The following is a 22,448-nucleotide window of genomic DNA, read 5'->3' as shown; positions in this document are numbered from 1 at the left end:
CACTGTCCCACAGTGACAAGATGGCGGAGATGGCGGAATATGGTTACCTGTCCATGCCTCGGCGCTGCGGCGGCAGCCACACCCTCACCTACCCCTACAGGCGCTACACACGGCTGCAGCAAATCGCCCAGTGTGTGCCTGTGCATCCCGAGGAGACTGCCATGCTGACAGTGATGAAGGTATCAGTGGCTGGGATGGCAGGGAGGGAGAGAGACCAGGAACACAGCTGGCCTGACTCTGCACTGGCCCACCCCTCGTGTGACCATTGACACCAGTGCAAAGCAGGTGTCAAACAATACCTGGTCACGACAGAAATGTACAGTGCTCTCGCTTTGCACTGGGCTCCGGGGATATGCAAGGCAAGGGAGAACCAGACCCAGAGGTTCCCCACCTGGAGTCTGCAGTGTGCTTGCTGGTGGTACCCAGAGAGCTGTCCAGGACATGGGGCTGGCCCCTCCACCTCGGTTCCAGCTGTTGGATCATAAGAAAATCAGTTTTATATTCCTAGCTACAATCCCAGGTCAGATGGCCCCAGAGCCAATCTGGATCTTGTATACAAGATGCTAATAATTTTGAGTCAATAAAATGTATCTGCTTTTTAAGCCTTGACTACACATGGGACGTGTTGCAAAGACGTCCCTTGGTTGCTAACACCACTTCAGCTCCATGGTAGCAGTAATGTTGAGCCATAGATGGGGCTGCTGCCAGAATTTTCAGTCCCAGGTCATCTTACCCTGCTCAGAGCAGGTCTAAAGGAAACATTACTTAAACCACAGCAACCCGGCTTTTGCTACCAGTGTTGCTAATCGCAGTGGAAAAGTCTCTGACTTGACCCAAACAGGCTGTTGTGATTTCCACTGGGAAATTTAACTTTTGAATCATCTGGCAACATAAGGCTTTTTAGAAATCTTCCTTTAGCCAGTGCCCTGTGTGTATCTGCAGCTGTTGGACGAGAAACAGTGGTCAGGGCTGGTAAGTGTGAGTATTAGCCGGGCCTTTTTAATCACCAGCTCTTCCAGGAATAGGAGATGCAGGAAATGTTGTGGGAAGGAAACCCTTTGGGCCAGGTCTCAGCTTCATGAAAGCCTTTTTGTGTGTGTGTGTGTGTGCTGCCCTGGTACTGTCAGGGTGACCAGATGTCCCAATTTTATAGGGACAGTCCCGATTTTTGGGTCTTTTTCTTATATAGGCTCCTATTACCCCCCACCCTCGTCCTGATTTTTCACATTTGCAGTCTGGTCACCCTAGGTACTGTAAAGGGGCCTTACACAGGCTGGAAACACCCCCATAGAATTCCCTATGGGGAGCAGGAGGCCTTCTGGCTGGTGCAGAGCTGGTGTGAAGTTTCTACACTGACAAGAGGCTTGCCTGGGGTACACCACACTGTCTGCTCTTGGTTTCGTAGGGGCTGTGGGAAGTAGAAGTCAGAGGAGCTCTGAGGCTGCTCCAGTTTATACTGGGGACGAGGCAGACCCAGCAATAGCCCCAGAATAAGGGGAACATGAAGCTACATTATCCCCCAAATCCCAGCCCCGAGTACGGGACTGCAGTAGTTGAGAATCCAACTGTTTGTTCCTAACCAAGTACCTCCTGAATACAGAGGGGCTTGGAGTATCTGAACTTTCCAGAATCCCCAGTACCCAGAGACTCTGAGCACCAGAGCTTGTTTTCTAGCTTCTCTTGCAGTTTCTAAAGAAATTCCACCCTTCCCCACCCCAGTCTTGGATGCAGAATAACCCTCTACTGGCTTCCCCAGTGAGTCAGGGACAGCAGATGCTCCAGCCTCTCATTCCCAGGTCCACCTGCTCCTGACCAGGGAGGTCCCCAGAGGTCAGACTAGACAGTTAGGATGATCCCTTTGGCAAAGATGGCAGCACTGAGAGTGAAGCAGGAAGCAATACAGTGCCTCCCCTCTGCCCCCCATGAACCCTGCTTCCACATCTCCCCAGCTGCTCATTGATATGAACCTGCCTCCCAGATACGTCACCCCTCTGCAGTGCTTTTACCTCCAGCGCTTTGCACGAAGGCCGTTGCCGGGCCTGTTGTCATGGCTGGCCAAGTGGCTAGAACACTGGACTGGGACTCAGGAGAGCTGAGGGTTCAGGGGGGGGTTCAGAGGGTTCCCGGGCTCAGGGTGTCCTTGGGCAAGTTATGTCACCTCCCTGTGCCTCAGTTTCCCTATCTGTTAAATGGGGGCAATGATCCTGTGGAGCGCTTTGAGATCTATTAATTGAAGAGTGCTATGTAAGAGCTCTAGGGGTGGTTGTTCTTATTGCTCCTACTGCTTTTCAGGAGACCTTTTCCATTGCAGGCCTGGCCACCCCGTAAAGTCCAAATTGGTCAGAGACGTCTCAGTCCCTGCATCCCCTATTAATAGTGCGTGTACAAGCCCACAGTTAATTCCCTGTGGGGGTGGGGGCAGAGAAAGAAAGGCATGATTGGAAACACCCCAGACATGGGGTTGGCGCCTGTTGCAAAAGGGACACAAAGTCAGGGCGTTCCCAGGTGCCTACAGCCCCCCCCCAAGGCACTGCACGGTGTGCTGACATGCCCGGTTCCTGCACACTGCCGTCTGTCAGAGCCGGCTCAGCCCTGGGAATGCGCATCGGAGCCTCCTCACACACGCTTCACCTCCCCTGGCCTGTCGCTGTCAGATCTGAGCAAACAGAGCAGTGTGATGGAGGGGGATGGGGTAACAGTGCAAGGTTGGGCTAGGAGGACATGGTAACAGCGATAGAGAATTGGGGTGGGGGGAAAGATGGGCTATCCAGGACTCTCAAAGAGAAGGGGCTTGGAGGGGGAGGGAGGAATTAATGGGCGGAGTAGCGACCTGGGCCCTGCCTCATTAAGGAAATTCCTACTATCTCAATGTGGTTACATGAGTTAGCGACGCTGCACTGAGTCAAAGCTGGGCATGTACCCATGTAGCTTGAGCCCATCTTTCAGTGATGTTCTTTACAGCGAGTGCAAAGCCCGCTCTGCATCGGTGCAGCACATCCACACTCGGGCTTGATACTACCTCGACGTATTGTCGCATGTGTGGATTTCCTTCCTGTGGACGGTGCCCTAGGTACAGAGGGGTCAGCGCAGGGCAGCATTCCTGAGCGATACTGATGTTTTCTAGTAAATACGTGAGAGCATTGCAGAAGGGAAAGAAGGTGACTGCAGGGTGTTGAACCTGTTCGCTCTGCTGTGTGGGGGTCTGGAACAGGTATTCTTCTTTGCCTGAATGGAGGTTAGAAATGCTAATAACCCTCTGGGGTTGGAGCCAACTCCATTCTGTTTAGGTGCCTGTATTGTGCCCATCCCTAAGATATTTGAGCATCTTCCAGAGTTAAGAATAAACCAAGCAGTATCTGTCATGAGACATTTCCCCTCCCTTCCGCCTGCCAAAGGGAAAGGTTTTGTTCCTGCGTCTTTACAATGAAATATTAACACCCCCTTTCCAATATGCCACATGTTGCTTTGTGGAGACAGCAAGATTGAAGCAGCAGATCTAGGATAACCTTCTCAAACATGCCTAGGTGAGTTAGCAGTGAGTTCGGAGCCTAAGACCCCCTGAAAATCAACATGATGTTGGCTCCTAAGTGGTTTAGGAACTCTTAAGTCCCCAGGTCTCAGTTTCAGCAGCGTAAATCCAGAATACCTCCATTAACCTTTTCGGATCCAAGACCAGAATCTGGCCACCTGGGTGTAATTTCCTTTAATGTACATTTCAGACCCTGATGTCTCTGATGCCTGTTCACCTTTTGGTAGAATATTGTTTGCTCTTCTGTGGCCAGCTCCAGACACCAGCAAATCAAGCAGGTGCCAGGGGCGGCAGGAGGTTGGGCTCTGGGGCGGCAATCCGACCTCGGCGGTGACGGGAATTCGGCAGCCACTCCGTCACAGCGCAATTTGCGCTTGGCGGGAATTCGGCAGCAGGGACACGACTCTTCTTCAGTCGGAGGCCGCACCATCACTCCGCCTCTGTGTTCGGCGGGCAAGATTCCGCCTCCCTGTTCGGCGGCAAGTTGGTTTTTTTTGCTGCTTGGTGTGGCAAAAACGCTGGAGCGGGCCCTGGGCAGGACTCCTCTCAGAGAACAGATCAGGGTTTGTATGGAACTATGGGAACCATGGTCACCCTCTCTCTAATACCAGTGTCATGACTGTGAAGACCATGCGTACACAGAGCGTGGGATGGATATGTGTTGCCCCACTCTGGACAGTGACTACATACAAATAGCCCCTTCTTACTCAACACATCTGCCCCCCAGGTGCATTGAGAGTCGGATCTGCTGACTTCAGTGTCTGAAACAGGTTGTGACTGCTGTTAGACCTGGAGAGCCAGCATAGCTCTGGGAGCAGGAGCTGGATTCTCTTTTGTCTCATCAGCACACCCGTTAACAAAGTTCTTTGACCAAGGATGGAAAAGAACCCAGCTTGACTCTCAGATCCCAAATGGAGTTTGGAGGGCAAGTGGTTAGAGAAGCTAGCGTTTTACTTGCAAACTGAGCAGATTGATCTGGAGCCACTGAGAAGCAATAGCTGGGGGCCCCAGCGATGCTGTTCTTACCAAGTCACTGGTCTGCGTTGAACCCCACCTTGAAATGACGTTTCAATACAGGATGGTAGATAAACGACCACTGAGCCAATCTTTCCCTGGGCCAATGCCAGCCAGCTCGTTCCCAGGGGTTTTCACTCTTGTTTTCTGTAAAAAGCAAGACCTCTGTCCCCAAGTCAGATATTAACCACCGACGCCAACGCCAGTTCTGTCTTTGCGCTTCCTTCCTAGCATGAGGAGGTGGATATCCTGGGCCTGGATGGACACATCTACAAAGGGCGGATGGACGCTCGGCTCCCATCAATTTCAGTCAAGGAAGGTAAGTCTCGGATGCCTGGTTTGTTTTCTTTGGGGAGCCTTTGTTCACGTCCTGCCTGTTTTTGATGGAATGCAACTGTTTCTTCATCATGCTGGCCGGAGCCGGAGGAATGTGGGATTGAGAGCAGAGAAGGGTGTTCCCTCTTTTGTCCATTCCTCCAAAATGGATCTGCTGTCCACGTAGCACCCCGAAAAGGGTCACTGTATGATGGGAGGCCTTTGTCTGTCTATATTAGGTAATTATATTGGCCCCCAGCACCTCGGTATCCGAGCAGCTCACAATCTTTAATGTATTTCTGTCCTCAACCAGGCTATGAGGCAGGGCCGTGTTGTTATCCCCATTATACAGAGGGGAACTCAGGCACACAGAGTGACTTGCCCAAGGTCACACAGGAAGTCTGTGGCAGGGTTTGTCCCAAGTCCCAGGCTAGCACCTGAACCACAGGATCGTCCTTCATCTTGATTCCTTGGGTGGAATTTGCTGCTCACATGATCTCCGGCCCTCTCCTCAACCCCTGTAAATACAGTATCCTTAAAACAACAGTGTGGGAAGTGGTAGGTATGATCTCCCTCGGAGCCTGCTTCAGCGCTCTGCTGGTCTCTGACCTATCCGTTGGGTAGTTCCCATCCTGGGTCCAGTGGGGGCATGGAAGCTGTACCCGGTGCCCTTTGTCTAGAGTGCAAGGTAGCTCTGTGCCTGCTAACTGGCAGGCAGTAGGGATTGTCACGAGGGATACAGGGGAGACTCAGTCCCCACCAATGTTCTGGGATACCCCATTGAAGAGGGCAAGAGTGGCTACCTAGGGAGCACCGCTGAGTACCCAGAATGCTTGCCATGGTGCATTAACCCTTCCTGTTCCTCTAGCCCATGACTGAAATGTTGCCCCCTCCACACAAACACAGCGCACCAAGGCTAGAGGCAAGATGTGAAGAATGTGCCCCTACTGCCCCCTGTTGGCTGCCGTGGGAATGGCTCCCAAATTCTTCAGAGATTGGCCAAACTTCAGCCTATGCAAGAATGCATAGGGCAGTGGTGTCCTGCCACTGAGTAAGGGGGAGCAGCCAATAGGACAGCGGGAGGGGAGGGGTCAGAGAGCAGCCAATGGGGCTCATGGGGTGCTGGGGATCCCCCCAGTAGCCAAGGCACCGCACCAGAGCATGTGACTGAGCCAATCAAAAATAGGAGATAACTGGGTCAACAGTCAAGCGCTCCCCGTCTGGCGCTTTTGTGCATCATTCCTCTCTTGGAATCACTGCCAGGTGACAGCAGCAGCTTGAATGAACTTGTCCTTCCCTTTCAGTCCTGGTAGCTCATCTGTTCTCCTGGTAGACTTTGCCAGTTACATAACAACGTGCCCAAGGTGGGTGGCGGTTTTGGCAGGACAGAGCAGTGTGTGCATGTTCAGATCTGCATGCTAATCCCCAGGAATAAGGAGAGTACCCAAGGGGCTCAGCAAATGCATCAGGTCAAACCTTTCCCCAAGGAAATGAAGGGGCAAGAACTCTGGGGTCTTTTCCTACTTCTGCTACAGGCTGGGGAAATTGCACGCTCGCTGCCTCAGTTTCCTCATTTGTAAAATGGGGATAATAAAGCTTCCTAGTGGGGTGGAGGCAGGGGGATTGTCTGAGGCTTGGCTCATTAATGTATGTGAAGAGCTTTGAGATCCTGGGTTAGAGGACACTGTAACAGCACCAGGCAGTATTGCAGCACTGATTCCATGTGAGCAGGGGATGCAGCCCCCTCTCAACTAGCTGCTCCCTAGCACTGAGTGCTGATAAACTCCCCACGAGGCATTGTGTTATTTCTCCTGTACGCTTTTCTGCAAGGTGCACTGTACTTGGTGAAATACACTGTGATCTGCTATTTTCCACTCATCCCAGCTTTCTGTTCTCTGGGTGGCTTCCCACTGTGTGGCCCCACGCAATGGGGTCCCACAGAGACTCCACCATGAAAGGTCCTTACACAGTAGATTCTCAGGTCACTGACTTGAATGGAGGTCCACTAGGTCTAGGAGTTTCCATCAGGGATGTATGTAGCCTAGAATGTCTAAAGCTAACACCCATCTCAGATCTGTGCAGCTCTCTCATGGGCAATCCTCTGCGGTAGCTGAGCCACCATTACCTTGTGGCTCCAGGAACTGTTGAAACCCTCCACTTACACATATGCTTCCCATCAGGTCCTTTGAAGACCAAACCCAAGCTCTCCCGGTCTTCATCACAACGGCAGTCGACCCTGATGGACACAGCCGGCCTCCCAGCACGCCCACAGAGCGCCAAACTGTCTTCCCCCTGCAATTCAGGTACCTCGCTTGGGTTTAGATGGGAGCTGGAACCCCCTGAGAATTTACTCTCTGATGAGCATGTGCTACTGAGAGGCTCCTAGAGGAATCCCCTGTCTCGCTCCCTTTGTTCCTAGCAGAGACTCCCCCCACCTGGAGCTGGGGTAGGTTATGCCAGGCTCTGTGTAGGCGCTGTGGTGAGGAGGGTTCAAGGAGGCTTTTCTCCCGCACCCCCAAGGGACAAGACACACCAGTCTGCCTCTGGAGTCCCCACTAACCACGGTTAGCTTTGGAGTATTTGTGCCCAGCTGCTGCAGAGGCAGCCAGCAGAGGGGGCATGAGGTAAAGAACAAACCCACTTCCCATCACAGGGCTGAGGCTGTTTGCCGGAACATCAGCGATGACAAAAGCCAACCAGGAAATAAAAGCACCCCTGGGATACCGACAGGCTCTGTAAACAAATAGGGGGTGCGGGGGGGGGGAGAATCACTGGGGCCCTTGCTCCCACCATGGGGAAAACCCACGGAGGGACAAGGAACAGTCACATGCGAAGCTTCCCCCTCTGCCGTTCCATCAGGGATGTGGCTGGGTTGCCCAGCCCCATGCAGGTGTTCCAGCCCACCCACCTGAGATCTGCAGGTGGGAACCTCCCCAGCGCCCTGTGCTGCTCCTCATCCTCCCGAGTCCCCCAGGCAGTTGCTCCAACACCCCACCCAGTGGGGATGCTTGCTGCAAAGAAGGGGAGACGCTGCTGGTTCAATCCACTCCGACTGGAGGGGAAGCTGCTCTCTGGTCCATCCACCCTGAAAAGGGCCACATATGGAAGCTAGAGAGATGGGCCGTGGGGAAATGCAGCAGCGCTCCCCACCCCAGATGCAGGGCCTTTCCTGCCGACCCCTCAATGCCACATGGCCGAGGGCAGCCTGCAGCCCAAAGCAAGAAGGAAAGTCGTGTTCTTGATTCCAAGCTTCTTACTGGTGCTGGGGACCAACATTGCAGACTCTTCTAAACTAGCATTCAGTGGCGTCCTTTATAAAAACGCCCTGATGATGGATGGATTTGGGGTCTCTTGGCAGTCCCTGTGTCAGCCCATCCATCTGTTCATTTTGGTAAGGGTGAGCTGCGTGGTGCTGCAGAATCATGTGATCTGAGCCGTGATTTAAAACACAATCGGCTAGAACAACTGTAGTAGAATCTGGACTGAGTGAAGAGCTTGCCGGGAAAGCGCAGAATCTCTCAGCACAGCTGACAGCAATATTCCCCTCCCACCATTAAAACAGAGGCACATAGCATTTGACAACATACATGCCTTCAGCAGGAAGAACACGTGTTTAGCTTGGTAGAATTGGGTATGGAAAGAAAGAAGGCAAAAAAGTTTGATTGGGCAAATGGATTGAAAGCAGCAAGGATGGAGGAAAAGATCCATCAATAGATGTGTGAAATAACAGATTGCATTGGGGTGAACTTCACTCAGAGGGACAAATTCTCTGCTTCACTGAAGCCCCACACTTAATTTGCACTTCAGCGGGGTCTCAATAAACAAACATGGAGTGGATGTCAAGAGCAGGCTTAGGATGTGATGGAAAGTAGGGGAGATGGATGAATTTGTAGAAGAGCGTGTCGATGAATGGGTGGACAGAGGCATAACAACTGATAGTTGAAGGATAGAAGCAAGGTAGGCGAATGGAGGGTGGCTGGATGTAAGAATGGATGGAAAAGTGGCTGGATGGGAAAGGATCAGGAAGTGAGGGACGGGGAAAGCAGGCTGGATGGATGATGAGTGCAGAAACAGAGACATGCCCAGGATGCACGGAGAATCAGACAGCTGGATAATCCGTCAGTTAAATCGTCTGCAATGTTTCCCTGTAGGTACAGCTAGGTCGCTAAAGGACAGGCCCGTGTCATCGGAGGGTCGACTGTCCCGGGTGGACCTGACCCATCTATCAACCTCAACATCTCCCCCTGGGGAGGCAAGAGAGGATTCTCCCATGCAGGAGAAAGAAACGCTAGAGCTTCACCTGGACCTTTCCATGCGCCGGCGATCGGCTGAGCAGTTACAGTGACTGCAAGGGCAGGAAAGCAGCGCTCGCTGACGGAAGCCAGGCAATAAAGAGTGAGCAGAACAGAGAGGAGGCTGTGTACATGTGTCGCGGCGATAGGAACAGGGAGCTTTTTGTGCGGTGCCTGCGGCAAACAGGACCCAGGGCTGTTCCACGCAGCAGCACTGTTAAAAGGAGGAGGTGGGCAGCACGTTCATTCAGGAAAACGGTTCATCCCTGGCCTTTGCAAATCCTCCCCTCGCTGCTGCTAGCTTTGCCTGAGTAGAGTTTGCAAAGACCAGATCTTCTGCATAAGCCAGTTTGACACTGGCTCATTTCAGCCCCGGGGATCTTGTACTGTCCTTCGTATCACAGAGCCCGACGCACCTCATGTGCATGAAGGGGGATCTTTGAAACCGGACTATGGTTGACTTGTTTGAGTGAAAAGCACCAGGGCAGAATGCAGCCCAAAGTTCTCCTTCCACGGCCAACTGTCCTCCTCGGTGGAGAGCTGTGGCTCGCCATGGGCCCTAAGTAGCTACTTGGAACGCTGCATGCTGGGATCGGTAGTCTTCATAAGCTGCACCTTAGTACTGAAGAGGAGGGTAGGTTACAGTCTGCTCTATTCTGTACACCTTGGCGGTGGCCCTTGGGGAGCCCCCTAGCAAACAACTAGTGCGGCCCTCATGCAGGAAAAGCCTGAACTCCGTATCAAGTAAGGACTGGTCCCTCTAGAAGTCTAATCAGGGTTTGTGGGGCAGGCAGGGAGGGGATTGTGCACCAGGTAGCTGCCTCCCCTCTGCCCTTTCCCAACCCCTTCCCACCGTGCTTGATCCAGCGTGGGCTTCTTGCAGCTGTGCTCAGACTGGAGTTGGCAAGAGAGGTTTCTAAGCAAGGGGCTACGTGCTTTGTCTTTCCTACAGCAGGGCAGTGCCTGTGCTCCAGGAGTCATTAGAAAAGAATCTGGTGCTCTGTCATTTCCTCATCCGGTGCACACAAAGGCCTCTCCGATCAGAACTGCTCTTTCCCCCACGCAGGTCTTTGCTTCCCAGAGCACCTGGCCCTCAGACTGGGGAACAAGGTGAAGGGCGCCCACCCCAGCTAATGTAATCTAAACTTCCCAGCCCTTTGTTTTCTTTTGTCGGTGAGGAGGAAGGGAGGGAGGGAGGTGATAGTGCTGAGTGATTTGAGGAGGACGGGTGGCCTGTGAATAAGGCACAAGACTGAATGTCAAAGCCAGGTTCAATTCTTTGCTCTGCCACTGACTCACTGTGTGACCTTGGGTGGACCCCTCCGCTCTTGTATGCCTTCATTTCCACCATCTGTAAAAGTCCCTGTTGTGAGGTCTACTTCATCCATGCATGAAGCCCTTTGAGATCCCTTGATCTGTGGAGCTGTACAAATGCAAGGGAATACTATGAAGGGTTACAAATAATTCCAAAGCTGGGGAGACAGATGTCTAGAAAACAGACAGGAAAACCCCACCTTTTAATCCTCCTGGCTTGCATCTAGGTTCTTGCACTATTGTCCCCATTCCTTGATTCAGTCTCATGCACTTTTTGCCTGCTGCATTTAACCTAGCTGCCTGCTTTTCATTTTCATCCTCTCCATGGCTCTGGTGCTGGTTTGATCCTCATTTGGAGCTATCGTTGTGAGAGAGAGAGAGGACTTTTATTCCACTTGCTTTAATGCTGCCTCAGAGTGCCTTGGACTGCCCTAGCAAAACAAGACAAACCAAAGTCCAGACGGCGGGTAGCATTTCATAGTCAAGGAAGGGCTGAGCAGTAAAGATGCCACGATGCAGCTTGATTTCAATTCTCTGCTCACTCACACCTTTTGTGTGTCTAGCAAAGCCAGAAGGCTTTCACTGGGGTGAGGGACAGCAGGTTTCAGCAGGCTGTGTTTAGAGAACTGTCAGTGTAACCAATACTAGACAGGTCACATGGCACAATTATTGTGTAAGTCCTCCTAACTGGGTTAGTAATTACATAGGCTTTGATTAATGCCCCGTAGCTACTTCCTTGCATGCTCCCAACATTGTTTTGTCGTTACACTTGGCCGATGGCATCTGTGGTGTGATGTAGATATCAGAAATCATCACACGCTTGCAATGTAACATGACCCATTGCCTGCCACCAACCCTGCAAATAACCAAGACACACTCCCAGTGAATACATGGCACATGCTCTAATGCCACTTGCCCTGTTACTCAATGGCCATCCCCTGGCACTTGTCGTATGAACATCCCGCCACTACCTGTTCTGTCGTAGTTGTTAACCTGTAAATATCCTGCTGCTGCAGTGTTTACCCCTGTGATGATGGTGGACGCTTCTCACGAGGAGGGACAGTTCAGGACCATTGTCCCTGCATTCTGAAAGCTCCTGCCAGTGCACAACGAAAGCAACAATGTTTCTGTGAGGGGAAAACTTGAATGAAGTTTATAGTATGGGCTGGCTCCAGCTCCCATTACAGTCAATGGCAAAACCCCCTTTGACTTGGATGGGAACCAGGCTGGGCGCTGAATGATTTAATGTGAAGGATGTGACGGTGTGGAGCGGAGACCAGCTGGGAGAGGAGGGACCAGCAAGAGTGCCTTCGCAGGGGAAGATTCACCCCTGTGCAGAGGGCCTGGACACAGCCTATGCACCTCTTACAGGTAGGTCCCGTGGGAGCTCTATTTTGAGGGTATCTGTGGGGCTCAAGTGGTGCCTAGGCCCGGGCCTCTCATGCCAAGTGGATTAAACTTGGGCAAGTTTTGGCCCCACATATTCGACACACCCACTGCAAGTGAACACAGTATGTGACGTGCTTGGTGTAGGGCTCCAGTGTGCGACAGTACAGTGTAGACATGCTGTCTGTTCTGTGTGGTTGACCCAGAGCCATGCCAGGGTTGAATCTGTCCGTAGCGGGCCGAGTTTTTGCCTTTCATTCATACCCCACGCTGGACACCTGCTGGGCTTGCTGGCAGCACATGGACGCTGCCTGGCGGCTGGCGACAAGCATATGCCATGCTCTGTAGGCAGGCGGCACACGTGTGCTGCACTCACGAGCCGTATACTGCACGCCGGCCACACGTGCTGCATGGTGGGTGGCTACAAATGCTGCACGCTGCACTTACAGGCCATGGACTGCCCAAGGCCTGCTGGCAGCACCGGTGCGGCTGGCTCTGCGTGCTGCATGCTGGTTTCCTGCAGTCACATGGAGATGACCGCATCCTGCACGGTGCTGACATTTAAAGTTAAATTAACCATAGAGAATGATACACCCCTCAGTCCTGTGTTCTCCGTGTATACCCTCCCCCGCATGCCGAGGCCCGGTAACAACGGGGTGTTCCACAGGGAATGTTGGAGGAGGAATTCTGTACGGCCTCTTCTGCTCCAGCACCCTGGTGGATCTCTGGAGAGCAGGGGCCACCCTCACCGTCCTCCCTTGGCCTGCTCCTGCCCCTGTCCCCAGGCCTCACTGTGCATGCTGTCTTCACAAGCTCCCCAAGCCCTGTCTCTCCCCTCCGCTGCATCTGGGGCTCTCCATGCCTGCTGCAGAAGGGGCAGGATGTGCTCTGGAGAGAATGCCAGTGCTAGGTCCATCGAGTCCCAGCTGTGCCCAGCTGGTGCCATGGCTGCCTACTGCACGTTCTGCACGGGCTGCGCTTGCCGACGTGGGCGAGAGAGTCGGAGAGCAGATCCGCAGCACAGCTGTGACGGGCGGCTGGGATCCGACAGCACCAGTTTGGCCCAAGCTTGAAAAGCGGCAAACAGCTCGTTGCATCCCAGGTGCGGGAACCCACCTGCTGTGCTGCCCCTCCCCACTGACTGTAGAGCCACTGAACGTGGGCTCTGGCCTTTGGAAACCAGCAACTTTGGACGTACTGAAGCAGGCTATTAAAATATTCCCTCCCACCTCCGTTGTATCGTTCCCCAGGACGAGGGAGAACCTTTTGAAACAAACCAGTTTTAAGCAATGTTTGCCTGATCCGCCTTTCCCGGGCTTGTCAAAGGAATGATCGTGACTTCTTAGACATTATTAACCACATCAGAAGAGGTGGGTTTATTTACTTAAATAGCATTGTATGGGCCCTAACTAGTCATTGCCGTGAGCTGTGCCTGCTTCTTCCAATGGGAAATTGCTCCTCATATGTTTGTTCAAAACAACTTAGGATCGTTTTATTGTCCTTGGAGTGAAGGGGGAGGATGTGAACACTTCTGATGTGATGTGCTGCTCAAGCGGGCGTGTTCTAATTCACTCGGATCTGTACAGCTCCCCCGTTAATTCACTCATTCACACTTCATGCTGTGCCCCTGCCTCTAAGATGCAAATTTCTCATCTGAAAGAGAATGCAACATGTATAGGCTGCACTCACAGTTTCCACTATGCGCTTCTTGTCTTGGCTGCTTCCAGTGACAGGATTAAGCATTTTAGCCTATGTGAGAGTAGTCGCTTAGCGCTTGTCTACACTATGGATGCTAGAGTGGCGAAGCGTCATAGTGTAGACACTTGCTTCATCAACAGAAGGGGTTCTTCCATCTGTAGTTAACCCACCCCCACCAACAGGCACTAGGTTGGTCGATGCTATGACGGGTTGTGTCACAGAAATCCCCTTGGGACAGCCACCTGATGTGCTGAGACTACCTCTGAGCCTATTTTCCCTGCCAGCTTGGGACTTCAGTACCCTGTCTTGTTGAGCCAGACACGCCAGCCTGCTGCAAACACAGACCCAGATCTGAACCACGTCCCCAAAAGCTGCAGGCTTAACTGAAAACAGCTTAAGAAGTGCTTCTGTCTCCAGCACCTAGATACCTAGTTCCCAATGGGGTCCAAACCCCAAATAAATCCATTTTACCCTGTACAAAGCTTATACAGGGTAAACTCATAGATTGTTTGCCCTCTATAACACTGATAGAGAGATATGCACAGTTGTTTGCTCCCCCAAGTATTAATACTTGCTCTGGGTTAATTAATAAGCAAAACGTGATTTTATTAAATATAAAAAGTAGGGTTTAAGTGGTTCCAAGTAATAACAGACAGAACAAAGTAAATTACCAAGCAAAATAAAACAAAAACACGCAAGTCTATGCCTCATACAGTAGGAAACTAAATGCAGGTAAATCTCACCCTCAGAGATGTTCCAATAAGCTTCTTTCACAGACTAGATGCCTTTCTAGTCTGGGCCCAATCCTTTCCCCTGGTACAGTCCTCGTTCCAGCTCAGGTGGCAGCTAGGGGATTTCTCATGACTGCAGCCCCCTTTGTTCTGTTCCACCCCCTTCTATAGCTTTGGCACAAGGTGAGAATCTTTTGTCTCTTTGGGTCCCGACCCCTCCTTCTAAATGGAAAAGCACCAGGTTTAAGATGGATTTCCAGTACCACGTGACATGGTCACATGTCTTGTGAGACCCCAAGCCTTCATTCTTCCCAGCCTGACTCACAGGAAGGCTTGCAAGTAAACAGAGCCATCTACAGTCAGTTGTCCTAGTTGATGGAAACCATTGAGATTCTAAACCACCATTAATGGCCCACTCTTTGCATAACTACCATAGGACCTCAGAGTTATATTCTATATTCCTAGTTTCAGATACAGGACTGATACATTCATACAAATAGGATGAACGCACTCAGTAGATAGATAAGCTTTGTAATGATAACTTACAAGAGACCTTTTGCATGAAACATATTCCAGTTACATTATATTCACACTTATCAGCATATTTTCATAAAATCCTATGGAGTGCAATGTCACAGATGCAACCAGCAGTGTCTATACTGTGGCTCAGGTCGGCTGAACTGCATCTTTCAGGGTGTGAATTTTTCACCCCGTGAGCAAAGTAGCTAGGTTGACCTAAGTTTTTGGTGTAGACCAGGTAGGGTGACCAGATAGCAAGTGTGAAAGATCGGGACAGGGGGTGAGGGGTAATAGGAAACAATATAAAAATAAGCCCCAAATATTGGAATTGTCCCTATAAAAGCAGGACATCTGGTCACCCTAAGACCAGGCCGTAGACTGTCTGTCAGTCTCTGGGATTTGCAAGCAGACAAACAATTTTTTCTCCAGAGATCTGTAGCCAGAGATACACAGGCCCTAATGCTGGTCCCTTTGAAATCAGGAAGCTGGGCAAAAACGTCAAATGAAACCTAAAACTAGGTGCCATTCGCCTGGTTTCTTGTTTCGTTACAGAACCAAGGCTGGGACCAGATACCCACAAACCTTCACTGGAGTGTCCTAAATCTAGTTAAACTGGGCAGAGTGCTCAGTGAGGCCAGGCCTTGATGCTTCTGTTGGTGGGGCACTGCCCCCCAGAAAGAAAATGCCGTCAACTTGAAATAAATGTACCGCCATCTCAACTCTGTGTGCTACGTACAGTGGTAAAACTCCTCCACTGGAAGCATCAATGGAAATCAGCTGCTTCAGGAACCCAGGCTGCAGCCTGCACATGTGTAATTTCCAGTAGGAAGTGCTGAAACAGCAGGAGACGAACACTGCCTGTCCTTGCAGCTTTGTAATGCTATCTGAACTGCTGGAAGTTACTGAGCACGTGGTTGGCTATTGGGAACTGCCAGGCAATAGGTCTAGAACAAAGCTCGTTTCACGCTGTTTCAGCCTGAATCCAGGCAAAAGATGAGGGTTTCAACTGAGTTTTTGGGGGAGTTGTTGGGCCCTACTTCACAGCATGCGGGGGAGGAGGAGAATCTGTTTTACAGAAACTGTAAACTTTTGGTAGCTTCTCCCTGAGAAGATGAATTGTTCTGAAGTTTATCACTTATCCTGAAGGCTGGTGCAATTCTGATCTGTCAACCCTTTCTTTCGGCTTTGCCTCTTACAAAACAGCCCATGCTGCTTCCCTCCCCCCCCCCCCCCCCACGCACAGCTGAAAGCCAAAGCTTTGCTAGGTTGGAACGGAAGATGGGGCTTATCTTTCTTTGCTTCTAACCAAGAATCCTGGGTTGTGGCAGCTAATGCAACAGTAACTATCAGCCCAAAGAGTCAGCAGCCTTGTTGCAACATGGTTTCCTGTCTTTAGAAAAAGAAACTAACCCCCTACTCTGTTCTGGGGAGGGCATGAGGTTGGATTTCTTGTTTCCCTCGCTGTTGCTATCACTTTGCATATCCTCCCTCTCACCCTCATTTGCCTTTCCAAGCTCCCTTTGCCGCAAATTGCCAACCAACCGACGCCTCCCTGCTTCATTTCAAAAGAGCTCTGGAGTGTGCTGAGGCTATTGCAGCACTCCAGCTGGGAACACCCTGTTACCATTGGAAAGGCATCCACAGGGCAACCATTGGCACTATGAGTAACACAATGGGGGGATGTGGCTTTTGCCACCCTCTTTAGGTGAAGACTCAGCACCAGAATGGAGATAGGCAGTGGCAAAATGCTTCCCCTCTTCAATGGCTGCAACATGCTATCTGCAGATGGGACATCAAACCCAGCTTGGCCCATCTGGGACCCATTCTGCTTTCCCTAAGAAGAGGGCTGATAACCCCAGTATCCTGGTCAAACCGAAATTGGGGTGATTACAGTCTATCACCCTAAATCCCCCCCCCCCCCGCAGCTTCAGCGAACAGATATAGGGTTCTTGGTACTTTTTGCTCTAAACCACCATGAACCTGCAGCTGCCTTCCACCCTAGAGGTGGCTGCATTTCAGTGGTGGGCTGGGGTGTGTGTGGGGGGGGTGTGTGTGTGAGTGAGAGAGAGAGAGAGATAAATGCATAGAGACATGCACATCCTAGAAGGGCCTAAGGTGCAAAGTTTAGTGGAATGTAGTGCCAACCTCCTCCAACATTTAGGGATAACAACAATAGGTCAAAAGGCTCAGGTAGACCCACTCCCTCTGACATCTTCCCCCTCCACCTCATTGTGAACTCTGTTGGCGGGGACTGCCTGTTACTTGGCTCTACAGCTAGCCCTGATCCTTCGCTGGGGCTCCTACATCAATCTACTGAGCCTGGTCCAGTCCCATTGTTCCACAATCTGTGTCTTCATGGGATTGACATCAGGAGAAGGGATCGGAGGAAAACCACCTCCGAGCAGGACTCTGGTTGCTCCCCACCCTGTCTCGCACTGTGCTAATCCTGGCCAACCCAGAGGAGTTCTGAGTGCAATCCTTGCAGCACCAAGGCTTAAGACAGGCTCCTCAGACTTTCTTGTCAACTGCTGGAAATGGCCCACCTTGATTATTACTTATAAAAGGTCCCCGTCCCCCTCCCCCCGCTCTCCTGCTGGTAATAGCTCACCTTAAGTGATCACTCTTGTTACAGTGTGTATGATAACACCCATTGTTTCATGTTCTCTATGTATATAAATCTCCCCACTGTATTTTCCACTGAATGCATCCGATGAAGTGAGCTGTAGCTCATGAAAGCTTATGCTCAAATAAATGGGTTAGTCTCTAAGGTGCCACAAGTACTCCTTTTCTTTTTGCGGATACAGACTAACACGGCTGCTACTCTGAATCCCCTCCCACTGCTGCTGCAGAACCGCATTAGACAGAGTCTGTTCCCAGCCCCAAGGCGCTGACTCGCTGCTGGTTGAAAGGTGATAAGAGGAGCTTAGTGCAGGCCGTTTACAGGAACAATTTGTTGACTGGCAAGAGGGCTCCTCGTCCTCCCACGACAAAGCTTCCAGCGATGTGCTTGGTGCTAGTCGTTGCCACAGGAATGGGTGTGTGTGTTTGGGTACGTAGGCGGGGGGTGCGTGGGAAAGTAAGGAGTGGGGGGTGTCACACCAGTGGGGTAGATGTCGGGCGTTCAGGGGCATGTCATGGAGCAGGGTGTATGGATGTTGTGAGTGTGAATGAGCAGAGGTGAGCATGGGCATAGACCACTGCGCACTTGGGGGGCTTCAGCCCCCCTCACCCTGCAAGGACTGCATTCATCAACAAAACCCCGAGGTTGGAAGAGAAGCTCGTTTAGCTCACTTGAGTAAAAGTGGACACATTTAGGCGTGGGCCAAAGCTACTCGCTAAGGGACTATTCAAGAGCTAGTGTTTTTTAACTCCTAGACCCCTTTCCCACTTCAGAGTGGTCTGTGCCCCTGTAGTGTTTGGGTGAGTATGGGGGGCAAGCAGGGGTAGTGTGAGAGGATGGGGGTGGAGACCCTGGGTACGGGGGAGCAGGGGTTAGTGTGTGCGTGTACAGTGGGATGCGTGTGTAAGTGCCAGGGGATTTTACTGGGCTGGGGAAAAGAGTGCAGAAGGGCTCAGGCTGCTGAGGCTGACATGGGGGCACAGCTCCATCTCTACAGCGCTCGGGAATGGAGCTGGTCCTGCCTGAGCCCAGCGGGAAGCACCAAGCGGATATTGACAGGGTTACTCACCCCAGGCTGCCCAGCCCAGCCCACCACAGCAAGCACAGAGCTGCTGGGAACTTTAGAAGCCTGGGGAGCTGTGAAGTGAACCAACTTCTGGGGAGAAAGTGACAATGTGGGCGGACTGAGATCATTCAGCCACAGCGCAGAGCTCCACCGGGGGCATCTCCCGTCCATCACGTGCTGCCTACACACCCACCCTTAGCATTGCCCAGGGCTGACTCTTTAGGTGTGCAAGGATAGCTCAGCTTCCAGGCCATTCATCCCTTGGCTTCTCTTTGAATCCCTCCAACGGCTCCCCCGTCTCTCTCGCATCACACCTAAGTTGCTTGTTTTCACTTTCCAAGGCCTTTCAGCCTGTCCTCACCCTACCTCTCATCTCCCATTCACCCATCGAGATGACTCCCAAGTCCGACTGGCCCAGGATGTCTGCTTCCATCCCCACTTGTTTAATTTTCAAACACGCACCTTTGTGCTTTTCCCCATAAACCTCTGCAAAGCTTCCTCATGATCCTCCTGCAAATCCCTCCTTCAAACTTTCCTTTGCCTTGGAACCTGCCAAAAAACTAGATGGCAGTTAGACTGCTAGTGGGACTGTTATCACGTCCCATCATGCTGACCAATTCAGTCTCATTGGTCACTTGTGCGCCCCAATCTGTCTGTATCCATCTGTTGTCTCTTGTCCTATACTTGGATTGTAAGGGCTTTGGGGCAGGGACCAGCGTTTGGTTCTGGGTTTATACAGGGCCTAGCACTGTGAGCCCTGATCCTCGACTAGGCTTCCTAGATGCTGCTGCAGTGCAAATAATGCCGGGTGCACTGGGCGGAGTCAGTCATTTGGTTTCTCAGAACCAGACCCCAGGCTGCCACACCCCTTACACCAGGCAGAATCTGCCAGTTTCAGCTGCTCGCAAACTTTTAAGCAAATGTTCGTCAAAAGGGGGGGGGAGGCTTGTTGAAAATGAGTTTTGCAAAGAAAGTTGGGATGGAAATATGGGGATTTTTTGTTGAAAAACTTTTCATGGACATTCTGTTGGAAATGACATCCCCTCCTCCCCCTCGTTTTGGTTGAAAGGTTTTGTAGTAAAACCCCTAATCCCCCAAGCAGTTCTCCTAGTGCTCGGCTTCCCGATGCTGGAAACAGTTAGGGCCTGATTCTCATTGCACCAGGGCCTTAAGTGTAAGTAAGAACAGGCCCAGAGTGTACAGCCTTCGCTTGGGCTCATTGGGCACAGGAAGCCGGGTAGAACCATGGAGAGGAGGCCTGGGAACATCATGAGCCCCGGAACTGAGTCAGCTGTGGGAAGAGATGATTTTATAGTACCCAAAGAGAGGGAGACTCCAGCAACATGCAGGGAGGCCTCTCCTTTACTATGGAAGATTGAGAAGCTCCTGAAAGCTTCCTCCTGCACTGACTAGGTTTGCCAAAGAGCTCAGCTCCTAAAGGAAGCTGCCAGATTTTCAAGTGCTCAGCACCCAGAAGATCGTGGCAGACCAAAAACATCATGGATGCTGCTGGGGACTGTGCTGTTTTGAAAACCTGGCTCCTTTGCTAATTCCTACCATCAGCTGGCAGGCAGCAGAATGCCAGGGGGTCCTGGGGTGGGGGAAGAGCTGCATGGGAGAGCGTGATTCTATTTCATGGAAGTCTTCTAAAGCCAGGGCAGCTGGGGCTGCAGTAAAACCCCCCTGTCACCTGCCCAGCAAAACTTTCACAGGCTCCAGGCCAGGCACGAGTGGGTGGTGTGAAGAGGTAGGGCTTGCTCTGGCAGCTCCCCAGAGTCTCAAACAGAGGGTGGGAATAACCAGCAAGTGCTAAGTGAGTACAGCAGAGTGGGTGGGGGAAAAGGGGCAGCCCCCCAGGGATATCCCCCTGTGCCCCAGCTGTATGTGAAGCTCATGGCTGCAGTCCCTAGGGGTTGCTTGTCCTTCTGCCAAAGGCAAACCACCTGCTGGCCTCGCTTTCCCCTCCCTGCCAAATGCTAAAAGGTCACAGTCATCTCAACTTCCTCTTTCTCCGAAATCCAAGATTATCACAGCGCGCGGAACAGAAACAGCCAGGGAGTGACGGCTGCAGCAGGGGCTGGGCTGCACAGAAACGGGGTTGGCCCCATGCCAGGAGGCTGGCCTGCTGCATTACAGCATAAACAATCACACACAGTCACCCCCACTCCCACACGCCCCTGCACAGCCCATGCGGGTGAGCTAACGCTTCGACACAAGGGGACTGGTTTTCGACACAAGGGGACTGGTTTTCGGCACCTGTGCAGCTTGCCATGTAGCCTGGGGGCCGCTGCTCAGGTACAGAGGAATGCTGACAAATTGTTCTCATGGCAACCTGGCCAGGAATTAGGGCTTGTTTACATGGGACAGTTGCACCCGTATAATGTAAATGGATTGTTAAACCGGTGCAAAGGGCATTCTGACTGCAGTACAGGAGAGGTTGATTTTCAGTTTAGCTTCAGTGGATCGGGACCCGGTTTAATTGAACTAGTCCAAGCTGATATGGAAATAAGGGTGTTCACTGCTAGCAATCTGTCAGTGTAAATTCACACCTTCAGGTATATTGGTGCAGCTTTCCCATGCAGATGAGCCTTAAACACACACACAAACACTCAGAGTCAAACATACACATTCCTGCTCCCAGCCTCCCACTTGTGCTCTCTCTCTCTCTCACCCACACACTCACGCTAATGCATTCTCTCGCTTACACAGTCACACGTGGCCTCCACACCCACGCCGTAGCCCGGAACCACCCAACGTTATATACGTGCACAGGGACCAGCCGACAACACCCCTTCAAAATGCAAAGCACTCCTTCCAGCTTCTGCTGCATCTCCCACAAACCCACCCTAAGCCGCTTCTGTGCTCACTCCTAAGGGGTCCATTGTCACCGATACCCCCAGCCTCCCCCCTCAGAGCCCCACTCCTGATAACGCTGTACACCAGTACTCATTAACATGCTGCCCTCAGATCCCAGCCACGTGGGCTGCTCTCTGCCCTAGTGTTCACCCAACCTCAGTCCCCCTCGCATGGCTACCATCCTTCTGGCCCAGGATCAGTCTCCCTTTGGAGGCTGCTTTCAGCCCACCCGGGCTGCTCCTTCAAGGCCCAGAAGTCATTGCTGGAGTGGAAACCAGCATGTGGTGCTGGGCTGCTGTGGGAAGCCATCTCCTGTGAGCGCCGGTGAGACGTGCCTGTGAACAAGGAAGCGACTGGGCAGAGGACAGGATCTTCTAGGAGCTGGGAAGCAAGTCTCCGTGAGGCCCATGGCCCAGTGGTGGGAAGCCACAGTTGAATGACTGAAGCTGGTGACTCTCAGGTTTCTGTGCTGGAAGGGGCCAACCCAGGGAGGTTTCATTTTCTTCTCTCCTGGGCAGGCTGCATGGTGGCTGCTGCGGGCACCATGTGGGGAAGAGTGGGTGGGGAGCGATGGTGACAGGAACCCCGAGCACGCCAAGGAAGAGCACCATCCGCTGAGTTTTGTTCTCAGAAACCCAGCAGGAGGAGGGTCGGTTTCGCCATCTCCTCTAACGTTTGACGCGGGGGGCAGCTCCTGCTCCTGCCCCCGGATATGCTGAAAGGCCCTTTTGCTGGCCACATTGCGACCACTCGCACTGATTCCCCCCGGGCTGTCCCACAGCACCACTGAAATGCAGGTGCCTTAAAGGTGGGGTGGAGATATTTGGGCAAAGCCCTGCCTTAGGGAAAGGGCCTCAGGAGCCAGTGGCCCCGCACGAGCCCGGTCTCAAGAGACCCTCATGTGGAGTAAAGTGCATGGAGCCCAGTTTAGCTAATGGGGAATGAGAGGCTGGCTCAAGCCTGCAAATCCCAGGGAGGGTCAGTTCCCAAGCTGAGGCTTGTCAGCTCCCAAGGCTTCGGCTGCAGCCGTGGATTGTACCACAGTTCCTCTAGGTTATTAGCAAACATTAGAGTTAACCCTCGCAGCACCCCAGTGAGCCAGGTTAAT

The 22,448-nt window shown here is 52.1% G+C and overlaps 1 protein-coding gene across 1 annotated transcript in view; it reads left to right on the top strand.

The window, feature by feature from the left end:
* QRICH2 (glutamine rich 2) overlaps positions 1-9,509 on the top strand; it is a 52,528-nt gene extending 43,019 nt beyond the window's left edge. Inside the window, exons 13-16 of the mRNA XM_073310790.1 lie at positions 14-179; positions 4,775-4,862; positions 7,039-7,165; positions 9,014-9,509. Of these exons, the coding sequence (XP_073166891.1) occupies positions 14-179; positions 4,775-4,862; positions 7,039-7,165; positions 9,014-9,203 (571 nt within the window). The 3' untranslated portion in view covers positions 9,204-9,509. The remainder of the gene's footprint in view (positions 1-13; positions 180-4,774; positions 4,863-7,038; positions 7,166-9,013) is intronic.
* The last annotated feature ends 12,939 nt before the right edge of the window (positions 9,510-22,448 follow it).

This window comes from Lepidochelys kempii, chromosome 14, assembly GCF_965140265.1.
Source record: "Lepidochelys kempii isolate rLepKem1 chromosome 14, rLepKem1.hap2, whole genome shotgun sequence".
Lineage (NCBI taxonomy): Eukaryota > Metazoa > Chordata > Testudines > Cheloniidae > Lepidochelys > Lepidochelys kempii.
Note: the sequence above shows the minus strand (reverse complement) of the source record. Positions and strands in the feature narration are given on the sequence as shown.